Source organism: Xenopus tropicalis, chromosome 3 (genome assembly GCF_000004195.4).
Source record: "Xenopus tropicalis strain Nigerian chromosome 3, UCB_Xtro_10.0, whole genome shotgun sequence".
NCBI lineage: Eukaryota > Metazoa > Chordata > Amphibia > Anura > Pipidae > Xenopus > Xenopus tropicalis.
Window position 1 is genome coordinate 125692381 of NC_030679.2, and position 25786 is coordinate 125718166.

At 41.5% G+C, this 25786-nt stretch overlaps 2 protein-coding genes across 5 annotated transcripts in view; one reads left to right on the top strand and one right to left on the bottom strand.

Moving 5' to 3' along the window:
- The first annotated feature begins 961 nt into the window (after positions 1-961).
- On the top strand, positions 962-5638 carry rnf181 (ring finger protein 181). 4 transcript variants are annotated; one of them, XM_012958923.3, is made up of 6 exons: positions 962-1030; positions 2042-2148; positions 2509-2642; positions 2846-2961; positions 3308-3382; positions 4355-5638. In XM_012958923.3, exons 2-6 carry the CDS (start codon positions 2063-2065, stop codon positions 4412-4414), a joined length of 471 nt encoding a protein of 156 aa, XP_012814377.1. In that variant the 5' UTR covers positions 962-1030; positions 2042-2062; the 3' UTR covers positions 4415-5638.
- A 2661-nt stretch (positions 5639-8299) lies between these two features.
- tmem150a (transmembrane protein 150A) overlaps positions 8300-25786 on the bottom strand; it is a 47636-nt gene continuing 30149 nt past the window's right edge. Inside the window, 2 exon segments of the mRNA NM_001016894.2 lie at positions 8300-9808; positions 10582-10759. Of these exon segments, the coding sequence (NP_001016894.1) occupies positions 9567-9808; positions 10582-10759 (420 nt within the window). The 3' untranslated portion in view covers positions 8300-9566.

Here is a 25786-nt window from a genome sequence, read left to right on the forward strand (position 1 = left end):
ACTCATGACAGACATTGGTAGCCAGGTGTTATGTTTTGCATTGGCACTAGAGCAAGGACCCCCTAAAACATTGCTGGTCCTCCCGCAGTGTCCCCCTACTACGGGCTGCTCCCCACTGCAGCATCCTCCCCAACATCCTCCAGCTCCCCCCAGCGTCCTCCCCAACATCCTTCATCTGCCCCTTACCTTGCTTCAGCTCCTCCCAGCGTCCTCCCCAACATCCTTCAGCTCCCCCAACATCCTCCCCAACATCCTCCAGCTCCCCCCAACATCCTCCCCAATATCCTTCAGCTCCCCCAACATCCTCCCCAACATCCTTCAGCTCCCCCCAGCATCCTCCAGCTGCCTCCCAGGGTCCTCCAGCTGCCCCTAACCTTCCTCCAGTGTCCTCCCCAGCGTCAACCTGCTTTCTGTGGCTCCCCCTGCTCCTACCACCACCAGCTTCCTCCGGCTGTGCCCCAGGGCTCTTCTCCTCTCGTGACGTCACACGCACGTCTCTTGAGCGCCGCATCTTCTGCACTGTGAATGGCTTTATGTTAAAACTGAAGTGAGCGGCGCTAAGGGGAGACGTGCGTGTGACATCACGGAAGCAGAGACCTTTAAAAGTGGGACAGATCTGCAGCTATCCGGGACAGCGGGACAGGGTGGCAAAATAGGGACTGTCCCGCGTAAAGCCGGACAGTTGGGAGGTATGTAGCGCCTGTGTATAGTACCTGTGTATAGCGCCTGTGTATAGTACCTGTGGGAGTGGGATGAAATCTGCAGCAAAAGTTCAGCGTTATTGAGGTTGTTAGGTAAAGTTACAGCTGCAGATTCTCATTTCCACTCTTCATTTCTGCACTGCCTTCAGTTTGTAATATCTCCCCAAGCCCTGTCTGCATCTGTGCTTTGATTGGTCAATTTTACTGTCTGTCAAGAAAGCTGTGCTCTGATTGGAGAATCCACAAGAAGAAAGATCCAATCAGAGCACAGCTGATTACAGCAGAACGGAGCATGCAGGAACAGATTCCCAGGACAGTGCAGACACGGAGTGAGAGGTTTTTTTTGTTGTTTCTTTTAAGGTGCCAAGCAGGTTTGGGGAGACTTAAAAATCCGCCTATGCACAAACTGAAACATACACAGCCAATGTGCTCTCAAATACATATGCGCCTGGTCATTGTGAGAGCCGGAACGCTCACATGGCTACTCTGTGTACTCCCGCTCTGATTGGCTATCCTATTGATCAGGTGGTATCTTTATAACCAATAACCACTTAACTTCAGGGGCTTGCGTTTGTTGGCCTTTCCTTCTGAAAGACACCCTGTCAGTAATATCATTGGTTGGGACGCGTCTACTCTTGTCCTAATTGGTTGGTAGTGATGCGTCATCTAGAGGTCGCAATGATTTCCTGCCTGCTCAGATTGTACTCACTTCCTTATTTGCGCTGAGACACCGGGTGAATAGAATTCTGCTTTTATCTATCATTATTTTAAACTGCTGGAACAGCTTTATACTCACACCCCGCCTCTAATTAGCTGCTGCCAGGGGACGCTGGGATTTGTAGTTCAGCTTTCTTATTTCTCTTCGAAAATAAAGAGTAGAAGCCTCATGTGTGTGTGTGTGTGTGTGTATGTATGTATGTGTGTGTATGTATGTGTGTGTATGTGTATGTGTGTGTGTGTATGTGTGTGTATGTGTATGTGTGTGTATGTATGTGTGTATGTGTGTGTATGTATATGTGTGTGTATGTGTGTGTATGTATATGTGTATGTGCGTGTATGTATGTATGTATGTATGTATGTATGTATGTGTGTGTGTGTGTGTGTATATGTATGTGTGTGTATGTATGTATGTATGTATGTATGTGTGTGTGTGTGTGTGTGTGTGTTTATATGTATGTGTGTGTATGTATGTATGTATGTGTGTGTGTGTGTGTGTGTGTATGTATGTATGTATGTATATGTGTATATATGTGTGTGTGTGTGTTGGAGGGGACTGTCATAATATATCAGCCACTTGTGTTATAAATACATATTTATACCCCTACTGTTCTTCTCTCTAGTTCCATCAGCATCAGTTCTCCATGGCTTCCTACTTTGATGAGCATAACTGTGAACCCACGGTTCCTGAGGAGCAGTATCGGCAGAATGCCCTGCTAGAGCTCGCCAGGTCAGTGACCCCCTACTACCAGCCCAGGTTTCCATAGTGCTATTCCAGTTAGTTGCCACCTCTTCCCAATGGGGTTCTAATGGGTCTATCAGGCGTAATATGCGATCCAGCCACCTTTAGCAGAACTTGCATCACATTGCGGCTTTGACCCCATTTCACCAGTCACACACAGAAATTTAACCCCAGCATTAGTAGCCTACTAGCCCATGTACAGGGACAAGGACCACTTTGCTTACAAGCATTAGTGCTGGACCTGTAACTAATATAGGTGGAGCTGTTATCTGCTGGTTATGAAGGACAGATTACTGTTTAACATGCCTTGTAGGATAGCGGTCACATGATTAGTTTTTTTTTCTTCAGGAGCCTTCTTAGTGGGATGGATATTGATCTTGGAGCTTTGGATTTTACTGAATGGGACCAGAGGCTTCCACCCCCAGCTGCCAAAAAAGTGGTGGAGAGTTTACCCAAAGTCACTGTAACACCAGAACAAGCAGGTAATGTGGGCTGTGTTTAAATGATGGGAGATTGTTCATGGCACTGCAAGGGAGAAGGGATACAGTGGGGATGGGCTCAATGGTATATTAGCTATTGGGGGAGGCTTTACACCAGCTGCCTGCAGGTAAGTCCCTCTTGGCACATATTCTTCTATAATACAGGTAAGTTTTATTGAATATTGCCCAATTTTGTTTTTTTACAGATGCTGCCCTGAAGTGCCCTGTGTGCCTGTTGGAGTTTGAGGAGGGAGAGACTGTGCGGCAATTACCCTGTGAACATCTTTTTCACTCGTCCTGCATACTACCCTGGCTTGGCAAGGTACAACCCTTATATGACCTATAGCATTGTTAAAAAACAACCTTATCATGGTTAAAATTATAATATATATAACTTGGTTATGGGGAAGATCCTCCCCATAATCCAAAATGTAACTTTAAGGCACATTTCTTCTTAGAGGTTTTAATCAATGCATTGGGGAAATACAAGTTCATTCACATGCTTTCCCAGAGCATTCAGGGAACCTTGGTCTGTCTGTCTGTCAGTGCTTCTGTACAGAGGTTATAATTCAGTAGTTACAACTAAACATTATCAAGTTATTTGAATTGCATGTCATGGTTATTAGGGCTTGCATATTTATTAAACGCCATTGTGACTTTCCCTACAGACCAATTCGTGCCCTTTATGCAGACACGAGCTTCCCACTGACAGCCCAGAGTATGAGGAGTACAAGCAAGAAAAGGTATAAACACAAGTAACTAAACAATAAAGAGAAAGTGTATAACAGCTGTTGCTTGGTAGAAGTGAAATCTTGGACGGCACACACAAACTAGCAATAAAGTTAACATGTCAGATTGAGTTGTGGGCAAAATGTAGTGCTCCCTATTCCTGCTCTCGATCAATAGCTGATAAGTGTAAGTTAAGTTAGGCATACATGGTATGCTGCTTGTTTGGCCAGGTTGCCAAGTAAACTTTTGCCTGATTTGGCCACCAGTTCATTGTGCCATTAGGCTGATGCCTCACGGGAATGATTCTTGTCCGGTGGAAGAAGGCAGGCCAAAATTCAGTCACTCCGTTGCCATCTGCCTCATACCATGCCTGCAGCTGGAAGCTTTGCATCTGCCCGGGTGTAGGTACACAAGGCAGATATCGGCTCAAAATGTGAACTCTTGCGGGGTGTTTTGCCGATAGCCGCTGCATGTGCCTGCACCCAGGCAGACACAGTGCTTCCAGGTGCAGGTAAGGTAAGGTAGGGGGCTAATGCCAGTGGAGGGGCTGATTCCCAGCCTGCATTTATTCCACAGGCTGAGAATCAGCCCTGTGTGGCATCAGCCTTAAGAATGACCTGACTATTTGTCCCCCAGGCCAGTGATGCAATCATATTGCAGGCCATGCAAAACCGTAAGGGGAAGACATCAATGTGGGATTTAAACTTTAAACAAGAACTAAAGCTTAACTAGAGAAATAGGCTAGAAGTGTTGTCCTTTTAGCAGGGAAGATCTGTGCCCCCAAAGATGCCCCAGTAGCTCCCCATTTTTTTCTGCTGATTCCCTGCACATACTATTCACATCCGTGTAGTCACAGAGTTGTTGGAAGACACACATCCATCAAGCTTGGATGTATTTTTTTTTTCATGCAAAACCAATTTGTCACATTTATGGCAGTTTCTCATGGTGATCCTCATGTGAGTTTACATTCCTTCTCTATGTGACAGGAACGGAGGCAGCAGAAAGAGCACCGGCTGGAATGTTTGCACGATGCCATGTACACTTAAGGAATGGAGTAGCACTTGTCTTGGGGGATCTTTCCAATAACTCCTCAAAAATTTTAATTCCTTCTGGATCACAACATGGTAGGACAGGGATCTTCACTTCGAGCTGCTGTTGAACTACAACTTCTGGTCTCTCCTCCCAACATAGAGCTTAAACTCGGCATCAGCCTTAGTGTTCCTCAGACTCATATAATTCTATATTCCTTTTATTCTGATGAGGAATTAGGGTTATTTTTAAATTTATAAAAAACACAAAGTATCTAAAATGACTTGGCCATTCTGGGGGTTAGTAATCCAGGGACTGAATTATTATGAACGTGTGGCCAATCCTATATGGACCAAAATGTCTCTTTTCTACATTAAAAGCAAAAATGATATGTAATGATTGTTATTATGCATTTGTATAAGATTGAACTAAAGATTCCTGTGACCTTGGGGTAAGTCTACTTGGCCCACTGAACTCTGAAATGTTTGTTCAATCATTGGTATCTGTTGGCCATGCAGTTTGCAGTGGGGGGAGATACAGGTGATACACTAGTAGTGGCCCATTCATTGTTTTGGAATAGTTTTTTGATTGACAGCTTTTATATTACATTTTTGCTTTTATGATAGCTTCCCTTTAATCTGTGTTGCTTTTATTTAATCTGAAGCAGGGCTGCAGTTGCATTGTGCCTCTTGTTGATGCAGTAGTGATGTGCAGGTCAGGGAAAACTTAACTCACACCCGGCCATAACTTTCAAAATGCTGCCATTGTTGGACCTTTACCCAACCCCAACAGTCGCCCAAATTTAAATGCTAACCCATATGTCCCATGGGTTTGGTTCAACCCACACATGAATACAGTAGAACTTAGTGCTGCAGCACACTGATATTCACTCTAGACCAGGCTTGCCAAATTGGTGTTTCTTGGGCCTAATCTGCCCCACTCTCACCCATTGTAAAGCCCAAAGGCATACTTTCAATTATATCGGATCTAAACCCAAAAAGAAAGTGATGTAAATTTACTTAGGATGCATCTCTGATCACATTGGTAGTTTACATTAATTTTCTGTTTTTAGTAGTTTCTGATATTTTTGCCTTTTTCCGACTGCTAATACAAGGGTTTTAGCTCAACTGACAGTCAGCCACCCAAGGGTTAACTGAATCCAGAAAGCACATAGACAGGGTTCCTGACAGTCTGTGCCTTCAGAAGCCGAGCCTGCTTTCAACAGTCTAAAACTGCCTCTAGGCTTTTACTGTATTTGGTTTAAATTTTTCAGGGATATTTTTTAAAGTGCAAATGGAATTGAAGTTAATCAGCAGCTAGAGGCCTGCCGGGATACCCATGGCTGGTTTTAAGGGCAACTTTGTTAGTTTTTTAGGCTCGGTAGAGTGCACAGAGCAGGTGTATTAGCACCTACATAAATAATTTGCATCATAACATGCACAATATGGCAGTGACACTAGGTTACCACTTAATTCCCCTCAAAACTGTTATAGCAGTAGGCTTACTTCACCTTGGATTTTTTTGAAAAGTAAAATTTAAGCTGAAAAGCTTGAATTTTACTTGCAAAATGCTCCAAAGTAGAAAAGTGAAAACACAAAGTCAGCTTTGCACCAATGGCCTAAAGCAGTGCTGTCCAACTTCTGCGGTGCCGAGGGCCAGAATTTCTCTCTCATACATGGTGGAGGGCTGCTAATGGAAGCCAGTTTTGGCCACTCCCCCATTTTAAACCACACCCACTTCAAACCACACCCATTTAATGGTCGCTGCAGGGATATCAACCATCATTAATATGTTAAAGAATTATATTATGTCATATTAAGACACACCCTTAAATCCATATGACTCCTCCTCCCCTGTGGATAGCACAGCAACCCCCAGCATATAATTACACACCTTAGGGACCATTTAATGGCTATTTCCAACTGCTAACAAACTCCCAGAACAAACCCCTGCCAGGTTCACCTCCCACAGGCAGCATAGGGTAGGCAGAGAATGGCACACACAGGCAGCACTCTGCCTGTCCTATGCTGCCTGTGGGTGCCATACCCTCCCTGCCCTATGCTGCCTGTGTGTGCCATACTCTGCCTACCCTATGCTGCCTGTGTGTGTGCCATACCCTCCCTGCCCTATGCTGCCTGTGTGCATACTCTGCCTGCCCTATGCTGCCTATACACAGGCAGCATAGTCCAGGCAGTACATACAATGTCTGAGGTGTGAAGAGGTCAACAATATGGGTGATTACAGTCTGAGCCTTAGGTGTGAACACTGCAGGGGGTGAACAATGCAGAAACTAAAAGGTGTGAACAACACAGGGGATTACATGTTTAAACAATACAGAGGGATTACAGGCTGAATCTGAGGTGAGAACCATGCAGGGGGGGCAGTTAATCTCAGTACTGATACCATTTAAATCTTACACAAAGGTAAGCCATCAAAGCAGCCAGACAGGTGGGGGGCCACACAGAGGGGGTTCGAGGGCCGCCAGTTGGACAGCCCTGGCCTAAAGCACCAAAGCTTTTTATCAGCATCTGCAGTTTAAATTTATGTTTCTTCAGACAGCTTCGGGGGTAATGTTGTGAGCACAAATTTAAACTGCAGACCCTGATCAAAAGCTTAGGTGCTGTAGGTAACTGATACCAAGCTGACTTCAGGTTCAGCACACAGAGGGATTCAAGCTGCCCGTCGCCTTTTTTTGCCTTTCTGATATGGGGCATTTTCAAAGTAAAACCCCAAGGTAAAGAAAGCCTTACTGATTATACCTGTTTTGGGGGGGATTTAAGTTTTAAAAAATGTTGGCCACAAAGAACATGTTGGTTTTCAGCAAACAGGTATCTGGCACTTTCATTAAGCTCTTCCCATACAAAAATGGTTCTACCTCATAAGAGTGTTCACAAGTAGTGCCCCCATAGTCCGACCAGCTGGAAATAGCTGGGAAATAGCTAGCATGAGTCAAAGCTTTAACTTTTTTTTATTTAAACAGAAGAATAGCCAGGGTATAACACAAAAAACCCAGTAGTGTAACAGTCACAGCTATTGGCCGCTCCTGTAGCAGCAGAACTATTCAGCTCCCTTGGGTAACAAGAACCACAGCCATGTCGCCCCTTAGGGTGCCGTTTCCTGTTAAGTGGCAGTGAGGAAATGTGAAACAAATTCCAGACAGGAAGGACGCTTCCAGGGAGGCAGCGAGAGTCACTTTTCAGGAAGAAAATGAAATAGGACAAGTCTCTACAATAGAAATTTAAGGCTTGTGGAAATGTGTTCTTGAGGGGGGGGTGGGAGGTGTTGTTGAGCAAGGGAATAGGCAATGCTGGTCTTCAACAGTGACATTAAGGGGTCACTAGGGAAATAGATGAGATGCAATTGCAAAAATATAAACTGTGCGGAGGTGATTCTGTGTGGCCCACTTGCAAGTGCTGTCAAACTAAATATTAGCCTATAATAGAAATAGCACTGACACTTACGCATGACCTGTGGCAGCTGGATAAATGCTATAGGATACAGTATGAGGCTATAGGAACCCATAGTCTTTTTTTCTTCTTACATCTAAGATCACATATATTCAACCTTACTATCCCATACACCCCTTAGCCAGACCCATACAATCAATACAAAACATGGCGGATTCCATTACAAAATAAAAGTGTCTTTTTAACCATCATATTCACAATTTATCACCTACAGCTATGTGGTTCATTTGGCTCAATTTAAAGGAGAAATAAAGTGCAACAAAGTAGTTGGCTATACATGTTACACCTTATGTTTTGGGTTTCTGTACCATCACAGCCCTTTAGCCCCAGATGCCCCCCCCCCCCCCCCCATCTTCTTTTCTGCCGATTCCCTGCCCATGCTCTGTGCTGCTGCAGTTACCTATAGTAATGAATGGCTCCTGTGGACCAAATGACACGCTCAGGGCTGCTGAACCTCTCTGCAGATACAGTCGAGTGTATCAAATACAGCATTTCTAGCCATGTTCCTTTTCAGGCTATAATGCTCCAAAGGATGGAGTAGAATATACATAGGCCTAAGGTAAGTTTACCCATGTAAGCCACTTAATAAATGTAGTTTACACCAGTGTCAAAACAGTCACACAAGTAAAAAATGAGTTCAGTCCAGATTATGTATGTATTAACCAAGATGTCCACTCTCTGGCCCTGTCCCTGTTGTGTTACATCTCACCATGAATACGCTGCACCCAGCACCCATTTACATTATAATATGAGGTAGCTAGAAACACAGGTACCCACTGGCATTGGTGTGTGGGAACAACCTTGTCACCTGCTCCCAGCAGCCTCAGCCACAAAGTGTATGAGCACCAGGGTGGAAAGAACCACAGAAGGTATTGTGCGTCTCTCTGGGATGTTACAGGGTTAAAATGCCCTTTGTTATACTCCCCTATCAAATATAATGGATATTTAGTTGATGAAAAGAGACTGGCATTTCCTGCCTGTTGCTTTAAAATCCCCCACAGCAAAACAGTACAATATAGAAAGTATAAAAACTTAATACATGAAAACCCCCAATTATTAAAATAAAGAGACACCATTAATACTTTTCCTTTAACACACTGAATAACACGTGGCCCGCTGCTTAAAGAGGTTGTTCACCTTTGAGTTAACTTTTAGAATGATGTAGAGAGTAATATTCTGAGACAATTGGCAATAGGTCTTCATTTTTGTTTTATTTGTAGTTTTTTTTAATTATTCACATTTTTTCAGCAGATCTCCACTTTGGAGTTTCAATGGCTATCTGGTTGCTAGGGTCCAAATTACCTTAGCAACCAGGGAGTGGTTTAAATGAGAGACCGGTATAGAAATAGAAGAGGACTTGAACAGGAAAATAAGTTATAAAAAGTAATATCAGTTAAACTGTAGCCTCACAGAGCAATAGTTTTTGGCTACCGGGGTCAGTGACCCCCATTTGAAAGCAGCAAAGAGTTGGAAGAAGGCTGCAAATAATTCAACTATGAAAAAAAATGAAGACCAATTGGAAGGTTGCTTAGAATTTGCCATTCTATAACATAATAAAAGTTAACTTAAAGGTGAACCACCCTTGTAAACGTGTCTGGCTCTGCATTGGCTAAAAATTGGCTTTGTTTCATTTGGTTAAAAAGGAAAGTTCTGTAACATGTCCTGAGTGTTGAAGGGTGAGGAGATGGGGCCCCCCGGCTCCTCATATCATAGCGATCCGCTCAGCATTACAGTGGAGGTGGGTGGAGGTGCTGCTGCTTCCCGGAGATTTGCAACTGCGGGCAGAGGAGCTCTGCAGGGCAGCCATCATTGTGTCTGTGGAGACTGAGCCAAATTCATAGGCAAAGGTTCCATAGAAGACCAGGATGTCCAGGACAAAGATCCACTCGCAGATGGCAGCCAAGTGCTGCATAAGGAAGCTTTCCTGGATGAAGAAAACACCACCTTGGAGAGGCCGGTCAAGGAAATATAAAAAGGAGCCAAGAATACATGAAATCTCTGTACCACATCCATACCCCGCAGTCAGTGATGCCCGGAATGCAGACCCAGCTGGGTTTTTATTCTATTATTATTATACCAGCTTAAATTCCAAACTCTAGAGGTGCAGCAGAAAAGGGTAAATACATCATAAACCACAAAAAGAAAGAAGAAAAAGCCCAACTGCACATATGTATAAGGGTATCTCTGTATACAGCAGGCTCAGTGATTAGCAACGCTGCCTTTATGTGCTGGGGGGCCCCAAGTTGGATTCTAACCACAGAACTAGTGTCAAGGAGTCTATATGCTTCTGTGTGGCTGGTAGGGTTCCTCCATTACACAAACATACAGGCAGGTTAAATGGCTCATAATGAAATGACTAGGATTGTAAGTGCCGGACTGTGGGACTGTAGGATTGTGGTACAGGGACTAAACAATCCCTATAATGTGCTAGATACATGTATTGGCTTTATATAAAGGGTAATAAATATTAACTAAAAATAACAATTTTAGCATATTATACACTTCTGCAGTGAAGGCACTTTGCATACACACACACACGCCCACACACACACACATACACACACACACGCCCACACATACACATACACACGCATACACACACACATACACACGCCCACACACACGCCCACACACATACACACGCCCACACACATACACACGCCCACACACATACACACGCCCACACACAGACCTGCTGTAGTCACTGTAAAGGATACTTAGGACGAGAGATATTAAGGCCACAATGGTCAGGCTGACACGTAGATGTCCCAGCCAATAATCCAGCGCGCTGGCTGCTATCTGGTAGCTAAGGATGCTGCTGAGGCACACAAAGAGCAATCCAGCTGGAAACGCCACTCCTGCCCCAATATAATGAAGAGACTTTGCATAATCCACCTGCAAAACAAAAGAAGCCTGTCTAGCAGATTGCTATAAGCCACACTGGTGTGTTGGGCAGATCAGCATGAGAAATTATTCCTCCATGTGAGCAAAACGAGAACCTGTTTCTTAAAAAAAAGGTTGCTTTCACCATAAAACAGTAAATTTAGTAATGGGCAAAGTACTTTACTTATAAAAGGTCCTAAAGTATATATAAGCCTTTTGGAAGTCACATAATAAGTTCCAAGTCCCATTTATAAGACAGGATATTTAGAGCAGAATGTTCCACTCAGTCAGTAACAATAGCTTATCCAGGGGTGAGCTGGCAGGCAAGAAATCCGTACGCGCTATTTCCATTTTGGGGTCGGTACATACCACAGACTTGGGTATATCTATGCATATTGGGCACAAACTGTTCAGAAGACCTCTGGCATTCATATTTAGGGTGATGTGTCATTGTATGTAATAAATGTTGTAAGATAAATGTGGAAAATTGCAAAATTTTTAGGCATTTTTCAGAAAAGTCATAAAAACCAATAACTTTAGAAAAGCTTTGCAGGTTGGTACTTTGGTGTAGAAAGGACTCTTTACCCATGTTGGATTTGTCAGAATGTGTACTTTCCAAAAATATATGGCTTTCTGGGGTGAGCGTACTTATTTGTAGCTTTATCTCACATAAATGATGTAAATGTGTTGATTTTGCAGGAGTTGAAATGACAGAAATGATAGATCATATGGGGGTTTGTTCACATTGGGGCCCCTACATGCTACCACTCCCATGGCACTCTAATATAGTGCTTAGCAAAGGGGTGGATCCTCCTCTCCTGTTGATTCAGGTGGAAGTTCCAGTGAGCCTGGGACCAACTGGGCCCCAGTAAGCCATCTACCCTAGAGACAGGGACCCCGTGAATGAGGAATAGCAAGAATCAGTATAATACCTTTAATAGCACTTTCTAGGAAAGTGAGATAGTTAGTCTAGTTAGAAAGAGCGGTTTCTGGCTCCAACTAGGAGAGATTAGCTGGAAGTATTCTTCCTTATAGTCATTGTTGCCTTAGTGCAGGCCACAGTTAAGACACAGGTATCAGGTTAGTTCCTATTCCTGAACCACCGTCTGCTATTTGGGATCCATTCCCACTAAGGTACACATCCTAAGGATACCAGATACTTATCCACACTACTCTCCACAGTGGTGCCGGGCTGTTTGGCTGTCTTTACCCTGCCCACACTCTGCTGAGGTGGGATAAAATAGTGGAACATGGCTAGAAATGCTGTATTTGATACACTCGACTGTATCTGCAGAGAGGTTCAGCAGCCCTGAGCGTGTCATTTGGTCCACAGGAGCCATTCATTACTATAGGTAACTGCAGCAGCACAGAGCATGGGCAGGGAATCGCCAGAAAAGAAGGGAGTCAATGACCTTTATTAATTACTACTTAGAAGGGGATCAGTACAGAAAGTTGGGGCTGTGCTATTTTAACATACTGTATCTGCCCAATAATTTCTATAACATCAAGCAGAGGGGCCTCCAACCCCCAAACCAAACAATAGCACCAGTATGCAGACGTATTTGTGCCGACTGCCCAGATAATATAGAATCTGCTCTAATATTCTACTGTACATAAGTAGTGCTTTATAAATAAAGATATACATACATACATACATAGTGAGTTCAGAAATCTCCTAAGTGGGATACACAGTTGCATTGCCCATCCGTTTCGCTTATTACTGTCTGATTCACTCCAATTCATTTGGAACAGGACTATAGTAATTCATATAGCAGAATCCTGATAAGGGATCAACCTTATCCAGTTAAACCCATAGTGCAATTAATAAAAAATAACTTTGAATCACTGGTAATTTAAAAAAATGTGAAGTGTAAGGGTGAACACACGCAGGGCGATTACTAAGTCGTTGCAACAAATTAGCGCGCAGCAAATGAAGAACGGTTATTCACTGGGACTTGTATATAAATCTATGGCAGCAAAATTGCCTGTGATTAAAGGAACAGTAACACCAAAAAATGAAAGAGCTTTAGAGTAATAAAAATATAATGCACTGTTGCCCTGCACTGGTAAAACTGGTGTGTTTGCTACAGTAACACTACTATAATTTATATAATAAGCTGCTGTGTAACCACAGGGGCAGCCATTCAAGCTGGGAAAAAAGGAGAAAAGGCACAGGTTACATAGCAGATAACAGATAAGCTCTGTAGAATACAATAGTGTTTTATCTGTTATCTGCAATGTGCCTGTGCCTTTTCTCCTTTGAATGGCTGCCTCCATGGCTACACAGCAGCTTATTTATATAAATTATAGTAGACTTTCTGAAGCAAACACACAACTTTTACCAGTGCAGGGCAGCAGCACATTATATTTTAGTTACTTTTATACACTTTCATTTTTTGGTGTTACTGTTCCTTTAAAAGTTGCTGCGACAAATCACCCAGTGTGTCTTCGCCCTTAGAGTAAACTACACATATATTCGGTAGAAGGAAATTCTGTATTAAGAGAATGCGCTGTTGGTGGAAAGGTCACAGAACTAAGGGGGTTATTTATTAATGTTTTATCAACATTTGTATTTTTTCCACAATTCAAGATTTTTTTGCTTTAAAAATCATGAATTTTAATAAAAAACAAACAAACCATGAATTTTCAATATTAAAGCGGACCTCTCACCCTAAGAAATAAGTCCAAATTATTTTCTATATTGTTAGTTGAGCAAATTAAACTTTACTTACTCTATATAAATAATATAAATCTTGTTTCCTTCCGTCTTGGAATTACTCAGTCAAAGCAAGCAGGCAGGCGCCATTTTGTGGGCAATGTTATTAAGGCAAGCTTTGTATCATGGCAAAATCTTGTTTATGTGATAGAATGGGGGGCCTGATGCCTCTGCCCATGCACTGGCTGCACAGTTAGATAAGGAGGAGGGAGGGGAGAAGTGAGATGTGCAGTGACATCTAGGAAGTGCTGAATGGAAAGCTAAAGTTATTGTCTGCCCCGCCTCTATGCCTAAGGCATAGAGGCGGGGCAAGCAATATATGATTGACAGCTGTGATTCTTAAATGCCTTTATAATGGGTTTGGATGTGTTAATATAAAAATGAATTTGGGTTTCATGTTTAATTTGAACAGGACTTTTATTATACAGATTTTCATGTCTGGGTGACAGGTCCACTTTAAGCAAAAAAAAAAGTCAGTGTGAAACTTCGGCATCTGAAAGCTGCAAGGTCACGTAGAAGCCAATAGGAGCCGTGTTCTTAACTATTCAGTCAATTCCAGCTTTTCTAAATGGTTTAAATGTTTGCGACCCATTAAAAATTACAAGAAAATGATGAAATTGCGGTATTTTTTTTTTTTTTGTATTATTTTACCGAGTATTTTTATTGTAATTTAGTACGAAGAATTTTATAGATTTTTGATAATGCCCTAAAATTTATAAAGTGCCATAAAAACAGTAAAAATTGCACTGCGATAAAGTGGGTTGTTGGTTGCCCAAATGATTTTCTCTATATAGACATAAGTTAAAGGGGTGGATCAACTTTTAACCTTTAGTATGTTATAGTAACTTTTCAATTAGTCTTTTTTATTTTGCATAGTTTTTGAATTATTTGCCCTTTTCTTCTGACCCTTTCTAGCTTTCACTGACCCCAGCAGCCAAAAACCTATCCCTCGGTGAGGCCATAACTTTAATGTTAGTTATTTTTTACTACCTGTATTTGTATTAGGACCATCTCCCAGTGTCTCACTGATACTACTGCATGGTTGCTAGGGTAATTTAGACCCTAGCAATCACATAGGTGCTAAAACATCAAACTGGAGAGCTGCTGAACAAAAAGCTAAATAACTGAAAATCCACAAGTAATAAAAGATTTAATGCAAATTGTCTCAGAATATCACTCCCTACATCATACTTATAGTTAATTTTAATCTGTACAACCCCTTTAATTAACTTGCCAACATTTTTCCCTGGCGTTTTGGCATAAAAAACATCAGTAAAAATGTGGTGGGTGTAACAAATTCTCAACAATGTTGTGCCCACGACGCAAAGATGTAAAAATGAAGTAGAATTGGTCAGTGAATTCATTGGTGCAATTACGATATTATTAAAACAACATTTTATGCCATTTTCCTTTATAAACACTTTTATATATTTTCACAAAAGTCTTCCAAATGCGTTAGTGACAATAGTAAGGAATTGGCATCTTTTAGACTGCAACATATATATATATATATATATATATATATATATATATATATATATATATATAAATATATTATATATATATATATATATAAAACAAGAGATCCTCTGCACTCACCCATTATCAATATATATAGGGCATTAAGACATACTGTGCATTAAGCTACCAAGCAATGCCCTCCCCTTTAAGCAAAACAGGGATTTTTTGTCCATATATTGCAATATATTCCAGCTGGCCAACTACGTCACAGTCATCCCTGGTCTGGCCAGTCCTACACTCACTTTCATCTGATTCATTAAGAATTCTACTGCTACAATATACATTTAACAAAGGGACTAAGTTTTACCTGCTACTTACTTGCTTTCAAGGTTAAAACCCCAAACTGTTACCCCTTTATTGGCCCATTGGGATCACCTGACTGTAGCTGGGAAGGGTGGGGGCTACAACATGGAGCTGGCCACTGCTCCTGTATAAACTGTAGCAGAAAAGGGAAAGTTGTGCTCAACCACTAAATTGTAAACCATTAGGCGGGGGTGCAATGAGGTTGTGACCACAAAATACATATAGACAACAACAAGAGATCCTCCACTGCACCAGCCCGGGGTATCTGCAGGCAAGCCATCCTTTCCCTTTCTTCTCCCTTCGCTGCAATCCCGGGGCCGTGCATAGACAGTAATAATAATAATAATAATAATAATAATGTACCAAATGGCAAACAATGTTTAAAGAGATACTGACACCAAAAATGAAGTCCTTTTTACATAACATTGTCTTTGCGTCCATTTATAGTTTTGCCATAGAAGTGTTTGCCCAATGCTCTTACATTACACATCCAATCCTCATGTTCCTCTGAGGAGGCGGCCATATTTGTGCGGCAGAAGCCTGTTAGCATTAGAAGCTGTAACTGATTGGATGAGACGGGACAGTCAGGTTTAGGAACTTTAAGTAACAATTACTTAGAAAAGCAGCCCTATCAGTGGAAATCAATCAACATGACTTGGAACTTTTTATGTACATTCATATTTTGAAGAGTAGTTTTTAACCGTCAGTATCACTTTAAGCATTTTTCACTCAGCAGGTTTCATAAGTTCTTATCACAGAAAAAATCTCCATGAAATCAGAAGAAATTATAACAAACTTTACTCTAACCCTAATACACCTTGCATCCCAGGGAAGGGCTTCTTTATTATTGTATGCCTTGCTAAAAACAAGCAATAAAATACAAAGCAGAATACAATATTTTGATTTTACCAACACTTCTGTGAATTTTTTGTAAAGTCTTCAAGCAGCATCAGTGACAAATATGTAAAGATACTCTTAGCGGCACCAGTGCTGATTTAGAAATTGGCCTAACTTAGACTGTACAGCCAGGGTCGCCATTAGATCATTTAGGGCCCTGTACAAGTTATTTACATGGGGCCCCCCGATAAACACAAGGGTGCTGTACTAAAGTTTTAGCCACGCCCCTTTTGTGTGCAATATAAACAGTTGATGTTACTCTATAAGCAGTTCATATAAATAGTCTATTAATTATTGTGCCTATTAACTGTCAGTTCAATGGGGGTTAGAACCCTACCCACCTACCTGCCCCTGCTCTGCGCTGCCATTGGGAGTTATGTACGTTTTTATGTAAGTTACATTAACCACAGAAATTTAGGGGCCCAATAACTAGCCAGGATTAGTTAATAAAAATAGTAAAAAAATTTGCTAATAAAATGTGATTAAAAAATGTGCTATTTAATCAGTTTAAATTGGGTGGTCACTTGATTCAATTTGTGAGTTACATTTGTTTCTCTGAACGTAACATAAGCTTTTGCGTAAGTTGAGTAATTTGCGTAAGTGTAGGGGCCAATGATGTTACTGTGGGGCCCAATAACCAGTCATTCCCCTGCAGGAAAGGTTATGTAGGAGACGCTCATATCATTCAGTAAATAGCGCCCAATATAAACAGCTAACCTTACTCTATAATAAGCAGCTCATATAAATAGTTGATAAAATAGTTAATAAATGTGCTAATAAGTCAGTCGGCTCATTTGAGGGCAGTGGAATTTAGCTATTTTTTTTAATTCAGTGGAGTTTGTCCCTGCAAAGCTTCTCTGCATTGTCTTTTGCTTGATACGCAAGTTCCATACGTTTTTAGGCAGTTTTTGTGGCAGTTAAATAAACTGTGTAAGTTTTGCTGTAACTTTATATGCAGCCTACCCCTAAATTCATTGGGCCCAGCACAACTGTACCCCCTCTCCCCAACTAATGGCGGCCCTGTCTATGGCCAAAAAATTCCACTAAGAATAGCTTTATCCTAGGATATATAAATATGTATATATATTTCTGACTACACAGTGGATAAATATGGTTTTCTGGTGTTTAGTAAATTATTTTAGAAGCTTCAGAGTTCTTATTTAATGGCACCCCTACATATCCTTAATTACAAAGAAAAAAGTGCAACGGTTTTGTAACTTATTTTAGAACATTTCTTAAAATTCAAAGCTTCAGAGTTCTTATTTAATGGCACCCCTACATGTCCTTATCTTATTGCTATTTAACCTGTGCCATATAGCCCTATTTCAATTGCCCCCATGGCTACACAGCAGCTTATTTATATAAACTATAGTAGGGTTTCTGAAGCAAACACACCCGTTTTACCAATGCAGGGCAGCAGCACATTATATTTTAATTACTTAAAAACCTTCATTTTTTGGTGTTACTGTTCCTTTAAGGTTAGCTTAGTGGGTGGTCTTACAGTGATGTCACAAAAGCAGTTACCACGGCAACGTTATCAGTTATCCGATCAGATTAACTCAGTGGGGGGTCTTACAGTGATGTCACAATGGTAGTTACCATAGCAACAGTCTTGGTTGCTATGGTAACGTAAACAACCAAGTTGACTTAATGAATCACAGCACTGCCCTAGCTGTCATTTGACAAGTTGAAGAGCAAGAGTGAGGATGGCTGCTCTCAGCCTCTTCTCGTTCTTCTCTCTGCTAATCTTATGGAGTCATGGTGGAATCGTGAAGGTCCCACCAATTACCATTTACTGTTCACAACCACATGGGGAAGTTTTGAGCCTTCAGAACACAACTGAAAATGTTATATGCTTGTCAGCAGAAGAGATTAAACTTTTCTATAATGCAACAACTTCAGTTTCTGTGACGGAGACTGACAAGCCGCCGGAATGTTCCTGGTATAGCAATGGTGCCTGGTTCATTACAACATCCCTTTGGTCAGGCAGTGTGATGATACATGGCATAGCTGGGACTATTATCACAGTGCAGTGTGTAACATCCCAGTGCCCAATCAATGCCTGCCAGCATCAGAATAGCACTATTACTATTTCTGATCAGCACGTGCATCTATTTATTCTCTCCCCTGCACCACCTATTTCCCAGTACCAGCTTGTGCGGTTTGGATGGTGCGCCAAGCTGAAAAGTACTGCATGGGAATATCATTTCTCCAGGCACCAAGGCGTATCTAGCACAGTCATTTCAAGTGATGGGAACATGGACATTGAGGCATCGGAATATCCGTCGGATTTCCGTGACAAATGCGCTGGTTATTATAATTACCAAGCCAATGCCAGCTACGCTGAAGCTGGGAACTTTGTCGCCTCCCTCTCATCTCAAACTGTGCCCATGAACACACTGACAGTGTCGCTGCTGGTGGAACAAGGTCTAGACCATGTTCTGTCTGCAACTGCAGTGTTAAATCAGAATTCCCATCTACGCCTGACATGGGCACTCGTGCCCTTATCTAACAAAGCTGTGGCTTTCCAGCTTACAGATGAAAACAGCGTAGCGTCCTGGAATCTGTTTATCAACAAACACGCCATAAAGATTAATTTGTGTTCCCCTCTTACAAGTTCTTCTGGAAATGATTTTGCCACAGTAGTTTTCCTAACAAATAATAGCAGAATATCTCAAATCATTGGAGATATAGGGTATCACAAGGGCACTATAATGCTTTCTACCAGCAGATACCTCGGCTCGGTGACTTTAGACCCCACACTGAAGCAAGTCACCTCCTACTACTTCAATCAAGCCAGTGGGCTTTACTACTCTTCAATTGAGAATGAGACTGCGGCAAGTTTTAGCGAGAATTATGTGTTTTGCGAACATGAAAGTTTATCTTTTCTTTTCAAATTCAAATATGACAAACCCTCGCTATTAAGCATAGCAACATATATGTATTTAAACAAGAATCAAGCACTGTATAAATCCCTATTGGATGATGGTATTGAAGTGCAGCTGTTTACTAGCAGCCCCGCAGCTCCAAATTCTTTTACATACATTGTGTGGTTTATACCGAACCAGCATCCATCCATACAGTGTCAATGGACATTTAATCTAGAAATCTTTGGTGCAAGAAAATCATACCTTGTTCAGCTCAGCAAATACACATACAACGATTCTGTAGCAAATGCACAAACCTTCCTTCCTGGGACTGTATTGCCATTTGATGTAAATAAATACACAGGCTTTGTGGCTAAGGCGAATTTTACACAAAGTGGGGAAAAGCCTGTTATCCTAAATGTAAATCTAGCAATGCAAGTCATCAAAGTATTAGAAACTTCCATAAATATTCCGAAGTTTCCTTGTGAATTGCTGGCATTTAACATTAACAAACCAAAGGCCACTGATTCTATAATAACCACAACAGGAAGGCAGTTGACGTTATATTTATCCATGACGTTGAACTGTGTGGCATCACACTCAACAAACATAACATGGAAAATATATCGTCTCTCCAGCAAAAATTCCATACCAGACTGGAACAACTACTTAAATCTGCCGGGGATATCCCCAATGAATCAGACGACGTTGGTGATACCAAAGAATTCCCTCAACGTTGGTTTTTATCTGTTTCACGTCTCTATTGATGTTCCTAGAGACGACGATGACAGAGAGAATATGCGCAGCAATTCAGATACTGTTACTGTTGAAGTTCAAGAGAGTGAACTCATCGCGGTCATTTCAGGAGGATCTTTTAGAACTGTTGGATTTAACAGTCCTTGGATTCTAAATGGGAACAGTTCTTCAGATCCGGACCTACCAGATGAATTAAAAGGGCTATCTTTTACATGGCACTGTACAAGAAATATAGATGACTACAATACCATGAAACTAAGCAGTGATTCCAGCTGCCACCCAGCTCAGCAAAACCTCACGTGGATAAACCCTAATGATGTCACTCAGACTGTTGCTGCTGAGCAACTCCAAGGGGGCAGAAATTATCACTTTCGCTTGCTTGTTGAGAAAGACAAGAGAACCAGCAATTTTACCCAGACTGTTTTTGTCCAACGAGGGTCTCCACCCCTTGTAACTTTGGAATGTATAGAGAATTGCTTTACAAAATTTATTCCAACTGAACGGTTCTCATTATCAGGAAAATGTACAGACTGCAGTACAAGCAGCCGGCCAGAATACCAATGGTCCCTGCTTCGGGGAACCACTGAAGAAGACTTTGATTGGGCCTCCAAAACTACAACTGGAAGGTCTACTCCTTACATGTCTATAATGCCCCTAACATTTATAAATGCTGTTGACAGGAGGTACACTCTAGTTTTAACAGTGACAACCTGGTCTGGTGCACAGTCAACAAGTAAATACTCATTTTATGTCAATGCTCCCCCTGAAGCTGGAACATGTTTCATAAAACCACCCAGAGGGGTTGCATTAGAAACTCAATTTATTATAGGCTGTAGTAGATTCAAAGATCAAAATCAGCCGCTTACATATAAAGTCCTTGCAGCTATAGATAAAAACAGTAATATAAGCTCTCTGCGGGACAATCCACTTGGAGTTATTGTTTATCATGGCTATGAACCAACAACGCCACCAATTCTACTTCCTGTTGGAGATCAAAGCCAAGATTATAATTTGAAATTATATGTACAAGTCTACGATGCTCTATCCGCGTACACCGAAATATCCCTGTCTGCAATAGTTACTGAATATCAGGTTGGAAAACCACAAGAGACGGTTCTTAAAAATTTAAATGCAATGGTTAATGGATCCAGTTCAGTAATGAATACTTTACTTGGCGCGGGAGATTTTATAAACTCAGGGCATCTTATATACATGATAACATCCAATCTGAACAACTTTAAAGCCACGGAAGCAACCTACCCTCTGAAAGAAGAGAGGACTCAGCTACGAGAACATCTACTGAACGTGTCATCTAGTTTAGCAGTCACAGACATTATGGGTGTTAATCAGGTAGTCACCTGTATTGTCGAACTCACTAAAGATGTGAAAGAAGTGAATTTACAGTCTCAGCAGCTTGCAGTGAGAAAGCTGAGTGAAGTGGCCAGCAGCTTAGCTACGCACAGACAAGAATCGCTCGGTTCTGCTGAGAAGGAGCGTCTGAGCAGCGGCATTGTAACATCATTATCCAGTGTTATGAGCGCTGCGCTTTTGGATATTCCTCCTTCTGAGTCAGATATCCGAGAAGAGAAAGTTGAAGTTCTGGAGCAGATTGTATCTGCGATGGAAACTTTAACAGAAGCTGTGTTACAAGGCAAGGTTCCTGGAGAAAACAAGACAACTATAAAAGCTGCCACCTTTAACATAAGCTTGAAGAAAGAGGAAAAATGGGATCTTGCAAACTCACACCTTCAAATGCGGGACGACAGCTGCCTTAGCTGCTCGTCTGCTAAACTGCAAGTATCTCTATCTGATGTGCCCGTGGATGCTGTTGTGAGCACTGCTTTTTATGAATTTGAAGAAAGCCCCTTTCCATGGTTACGGAATGGAAGAGAAATCCATACAGATGTAGCTGGGTACTACATACTGGCTAGCAACAGCACAGGAGGCACTACAAATCTAATGCCAGAGATGGTGGAAGTTGTATTGGACAGAAAGAACAACACACCTGTTTTTGACTTGGCATTTGAAGTAGGAAATATTACAAGGGCTGCATTTAGCTTTCAACTCAATGTTACAGTGAAAGCAGAATGGTTTATCCAGTTTATTTATCCAGGGCAGATGGCATATGCCATTTCACTTTATATCGGAAATAATATAACAAATAACACTCCGATTGAAGTGTTTAACATCCCTAAAACGATAAATCCTGGAAGCAATACAGCTTGGAATCCTAAGATGATCAGCATTCCAATGGAGTTGTTACCAAAGACTGAACCGATAATTGACCTTTCGGTTGAAGTGACGCCAAGTTCCACTTATACGCAAGTTCAATATTCAATCTTCAATGTGGCTTGCTTGGACTTCAGTGGAGCTGAAGATGAATGGAATGAGGGTAACTGCCATGCAGGACCCCTAACAGACAATGCAGTGATCCATTGCATCTGTGAAAACTTAACAAAAGTACAGATGAAAGGTGAACAATTCCTACAGAACAAACACACATTTCTTGCAGCCAGAGCATTTGTTCTACCTAATCCTATTGATCTGACAAAGGTTACTGTGGAAACTCTAAGGGGAAATTTAGTGCCGCTAATCACGGTCATCGTCATAATTGTCTTTTATGCCATTATAAGTGTATTGGCACACATAAAAGATAAGAGAGATGTAACCGACAGAAAAAATGTAATAATATTGCAGGACAATGATCCCTATGAAACTGAAAGTCTCTTAGTTACCTTTTACACCGGCAGTCGCTTTAGATCAGGTACAAGAGCAAGTGTTTATATGAAAATCTTTGGCAAGAATGGCGATAGTCATGCACATCACTTACAATGTCATGGGCAGAAAGTTCTTCAGACTGGAGGATGTGACACTTTCTTGGTAAAAACCAAACAACCTTTAGGAGACATTCAGTCTATCGAGGTATGGCATAAACCGAACATGAAGTCTCCAAGTTGGTATCTGAGCAGAATTCAAATTGAAGATTTACACACCAAGAAAAAATGGTATTTCATGTGTCGCACTTGGTTCGGTACCAATAAAAAGGGTGCCGTCCCACAAAAGATGTTTGCCCCAATAGACATACAGCAACCTTTAGAAAAAAAAGATTTTTTCCTAATCAATGCATACTACAACTTGTTTCTGGGCAATCTGTTGCTGTCTGTATTTGCTCCTGATGTTCCAACAATTTCTTCAAGAGCCCAGAGACTTGCCTCTCAGTTTGTGAGCTTCATGGGCGGTTTGTTTTGTAGTATGATGTATTATAACAGACAAAATGATGAAGAAGAGATGAAGGTAGAACTGCTTCTCAGATCTATATGCGTAGGAGCAGTGACCTCACTCATTACAAAAGTTTTCAGATTAGTTGTTGACAAATTGTTTGCTATTGCACAAAATGGGTCTTTAGCCAATCAGCAGCAACTGACTGAAAATGACTCACAAAATGAATTACTAGATAGAAGTTCAGAACCTAGGTGCTTAGAATGTCTTTACGAAGAATATTCCTCCACTGATTCAAGTGAGAACATATCAGTTCGATCGGCCTCCAACGCACAAGACATGCAAGATAGAAGGTCAATACCTAGGTGCTTAGAATGTCTTTACGAAGAATATTCCTCCACTGATTCAAGTGAGAACAAATCAGTTCGATCGGCCTCCAACGCACAAGACACGCAAGATGGTGAGGTCAAAATTACGATCGAGAATGAGAATCTTGGAGAAATACCTAAAGGCAAAGTAAGAAGAGTCAGAAATGTCCAACTTTGTGCTGCCTGGGGCATGGTTGTCTTCTTCTCAACCCTGTCTGCAGTTTTAATTGTTTTGTATGGACTCTCATATGGATATGAAATCTCGATGGAGTGGCTCATAGCTTCTTGGACGTCATTCCTCATGGGTGTTTTCGTTCAGCATGGTCCTATTACTTTGCTACTATCATTTATTTATTCAATACGTGCAAAGTACTATAGAGATATTCCATGGGTAATAAGGAACTATGTTCCTGTAAAAGATGATGTTAAAAGTGAGGAAGAAATGAGAAATCTGCAGTTTAGAATTGAAACACTACGGAGCAGTGGAGCCTATCAGCCTATAACTCCTACTGAATTACAAGTTATAACAAAGGCACAGAACTGCAATGTGTAAGGAGAATTAGAAAAGAATCTGCATTATGTTGAACCAAAAATACAGGGAACCCGCCGGTGGAGTGTTAGGCTTGCAAGTAAATCACACCTGCGGGTTCGGGAGGGTGGTGGGCCCAGACTGCACAAAGTCAGTGCAGTCTGGAATATGACCCTGTCCTTTAGCCAGAGAGTTTAGGGTCGGGTTTGGTTCTATTTTTATACCTGCTCATTAGTAGCGGAGATACAAACATTTAGTTTTCAGCTATAATGCCTACTGGACTACAAGCAAAGAACAGTAATATAAGATATTCATACAAATAATGGAAAATACAGATCAAGAGTTTGGAGAGAGAGTCTGGATTATCGATGAGCAGGTTGAACCAAAAACCCAGAGAACCTGCAGGTGAAGCGTTCAGGTTGCAAATAAATCACACCTGCGGGTTCGGGAGGGTGGTGGGCCCAGACTGCACAAAGTCAGTGCAGTCTGGAATATGACCCTGTCCTTTAGCCAGAGGGTTTAGGGTCGGGTTTGGTTCAATTTTAAACCTGCTCATTAGTAGCGGAGATACAAACATTTAGTTTTCAGCTATAATGCCTACTGGACTACAAGCAAAGAACAGTAATATAAGATATTCATACAAATAATGGAAAATACAGATCAAGAGTTTGGAGAGAGAGTCTGGATTATCGATGAGCAGGTTGAACCAAAAACCCAGAGAACCTGCAGGTGAAGCGTTCAGGTTGCAAATAAATCACACCTGCGGGTTCGGGAGGGTGGTGGGCCCAGACTGCACAAAGTCAGTGCAGTCTGGAATATGACCCTGTCCTTTAGCCAGAGGGTTTAGGGTCGGGTTTGGTTCTATTTTTATACCTGCTCATTAGTAGCGGAGATACAAACATTTAGTTTTCAGCTATAATGCCTACTGGACTACAAGCAAAGAACAGTAATATAAGATATTCATACAAATAATGGAAAATACAGATCAAGAGTTTGGAGAGAGAGCCTAGATTATTGATGAGCAGGTTGAACCAAAAACCCAGAGAACCTGCAGGTGAAGCGTTCAGGTTGCAAGTAAATCACACCTGTGCGGGTTAAGGAGGGTGGTGGGCCCAGACTGCACAAAGTCAGTGCAGTCTGGAATATGACCCTGTCCTTTAGCCGTTAACTTGTATGGAGATCCAAATTATGGAAGTATCCCTTATCTGGAAAGCCCCAAGCATTCTGGATAACAGGTCCCAGGTACCTGGTACTAATCAAAAAATTGATTGCACGTTAGTATATTTTTATTTGAAAAAGTACGACCGAAAAAAGAAGTGGGAAAAAAAATGCAAAAAATTCAACTTTTTCGTATTTTCGCACAACTTAGCGTCAAAAGACCCAAAAAAACCCTCTAAAACCATGAAGCAAAGAAAGATCTTCCAGTTGTAAAAAGGACACTTGCCATTGACTACTACATAAAAAATCATGAAAACAAATCGAATGTTAGTAAATGTCCCCTATAGTTTCCTACTGGACTACAAGTGATAAGAAAAGTGTAGAACAATGCAAGGTGTAAGGACAGTAGAAGATCCAGTAGAAGAGAAGATCCAGATGCATAGGGAGTTTAGAAGGTAAGAAAGAAGGTGAGTTTTTCTATAGTAAACTCTAATCTTACATTTTGAGATATCTGTCCTTTAGGGCAATGACAGACGAGGCGATTAGTTGCCCACGGTAGAGAAGATTTATCGTGGGCAACTAATCTCTGAAGGAAATTTCAGGCGATTTTGGAAAGCCGAAGCAAAGCCTATGTTTTCCCATCGGCGATTTACATTATCGCCAGTGGGGAGGCATTTGGAGGAGCTTTGTCGTGTGTAACTAATT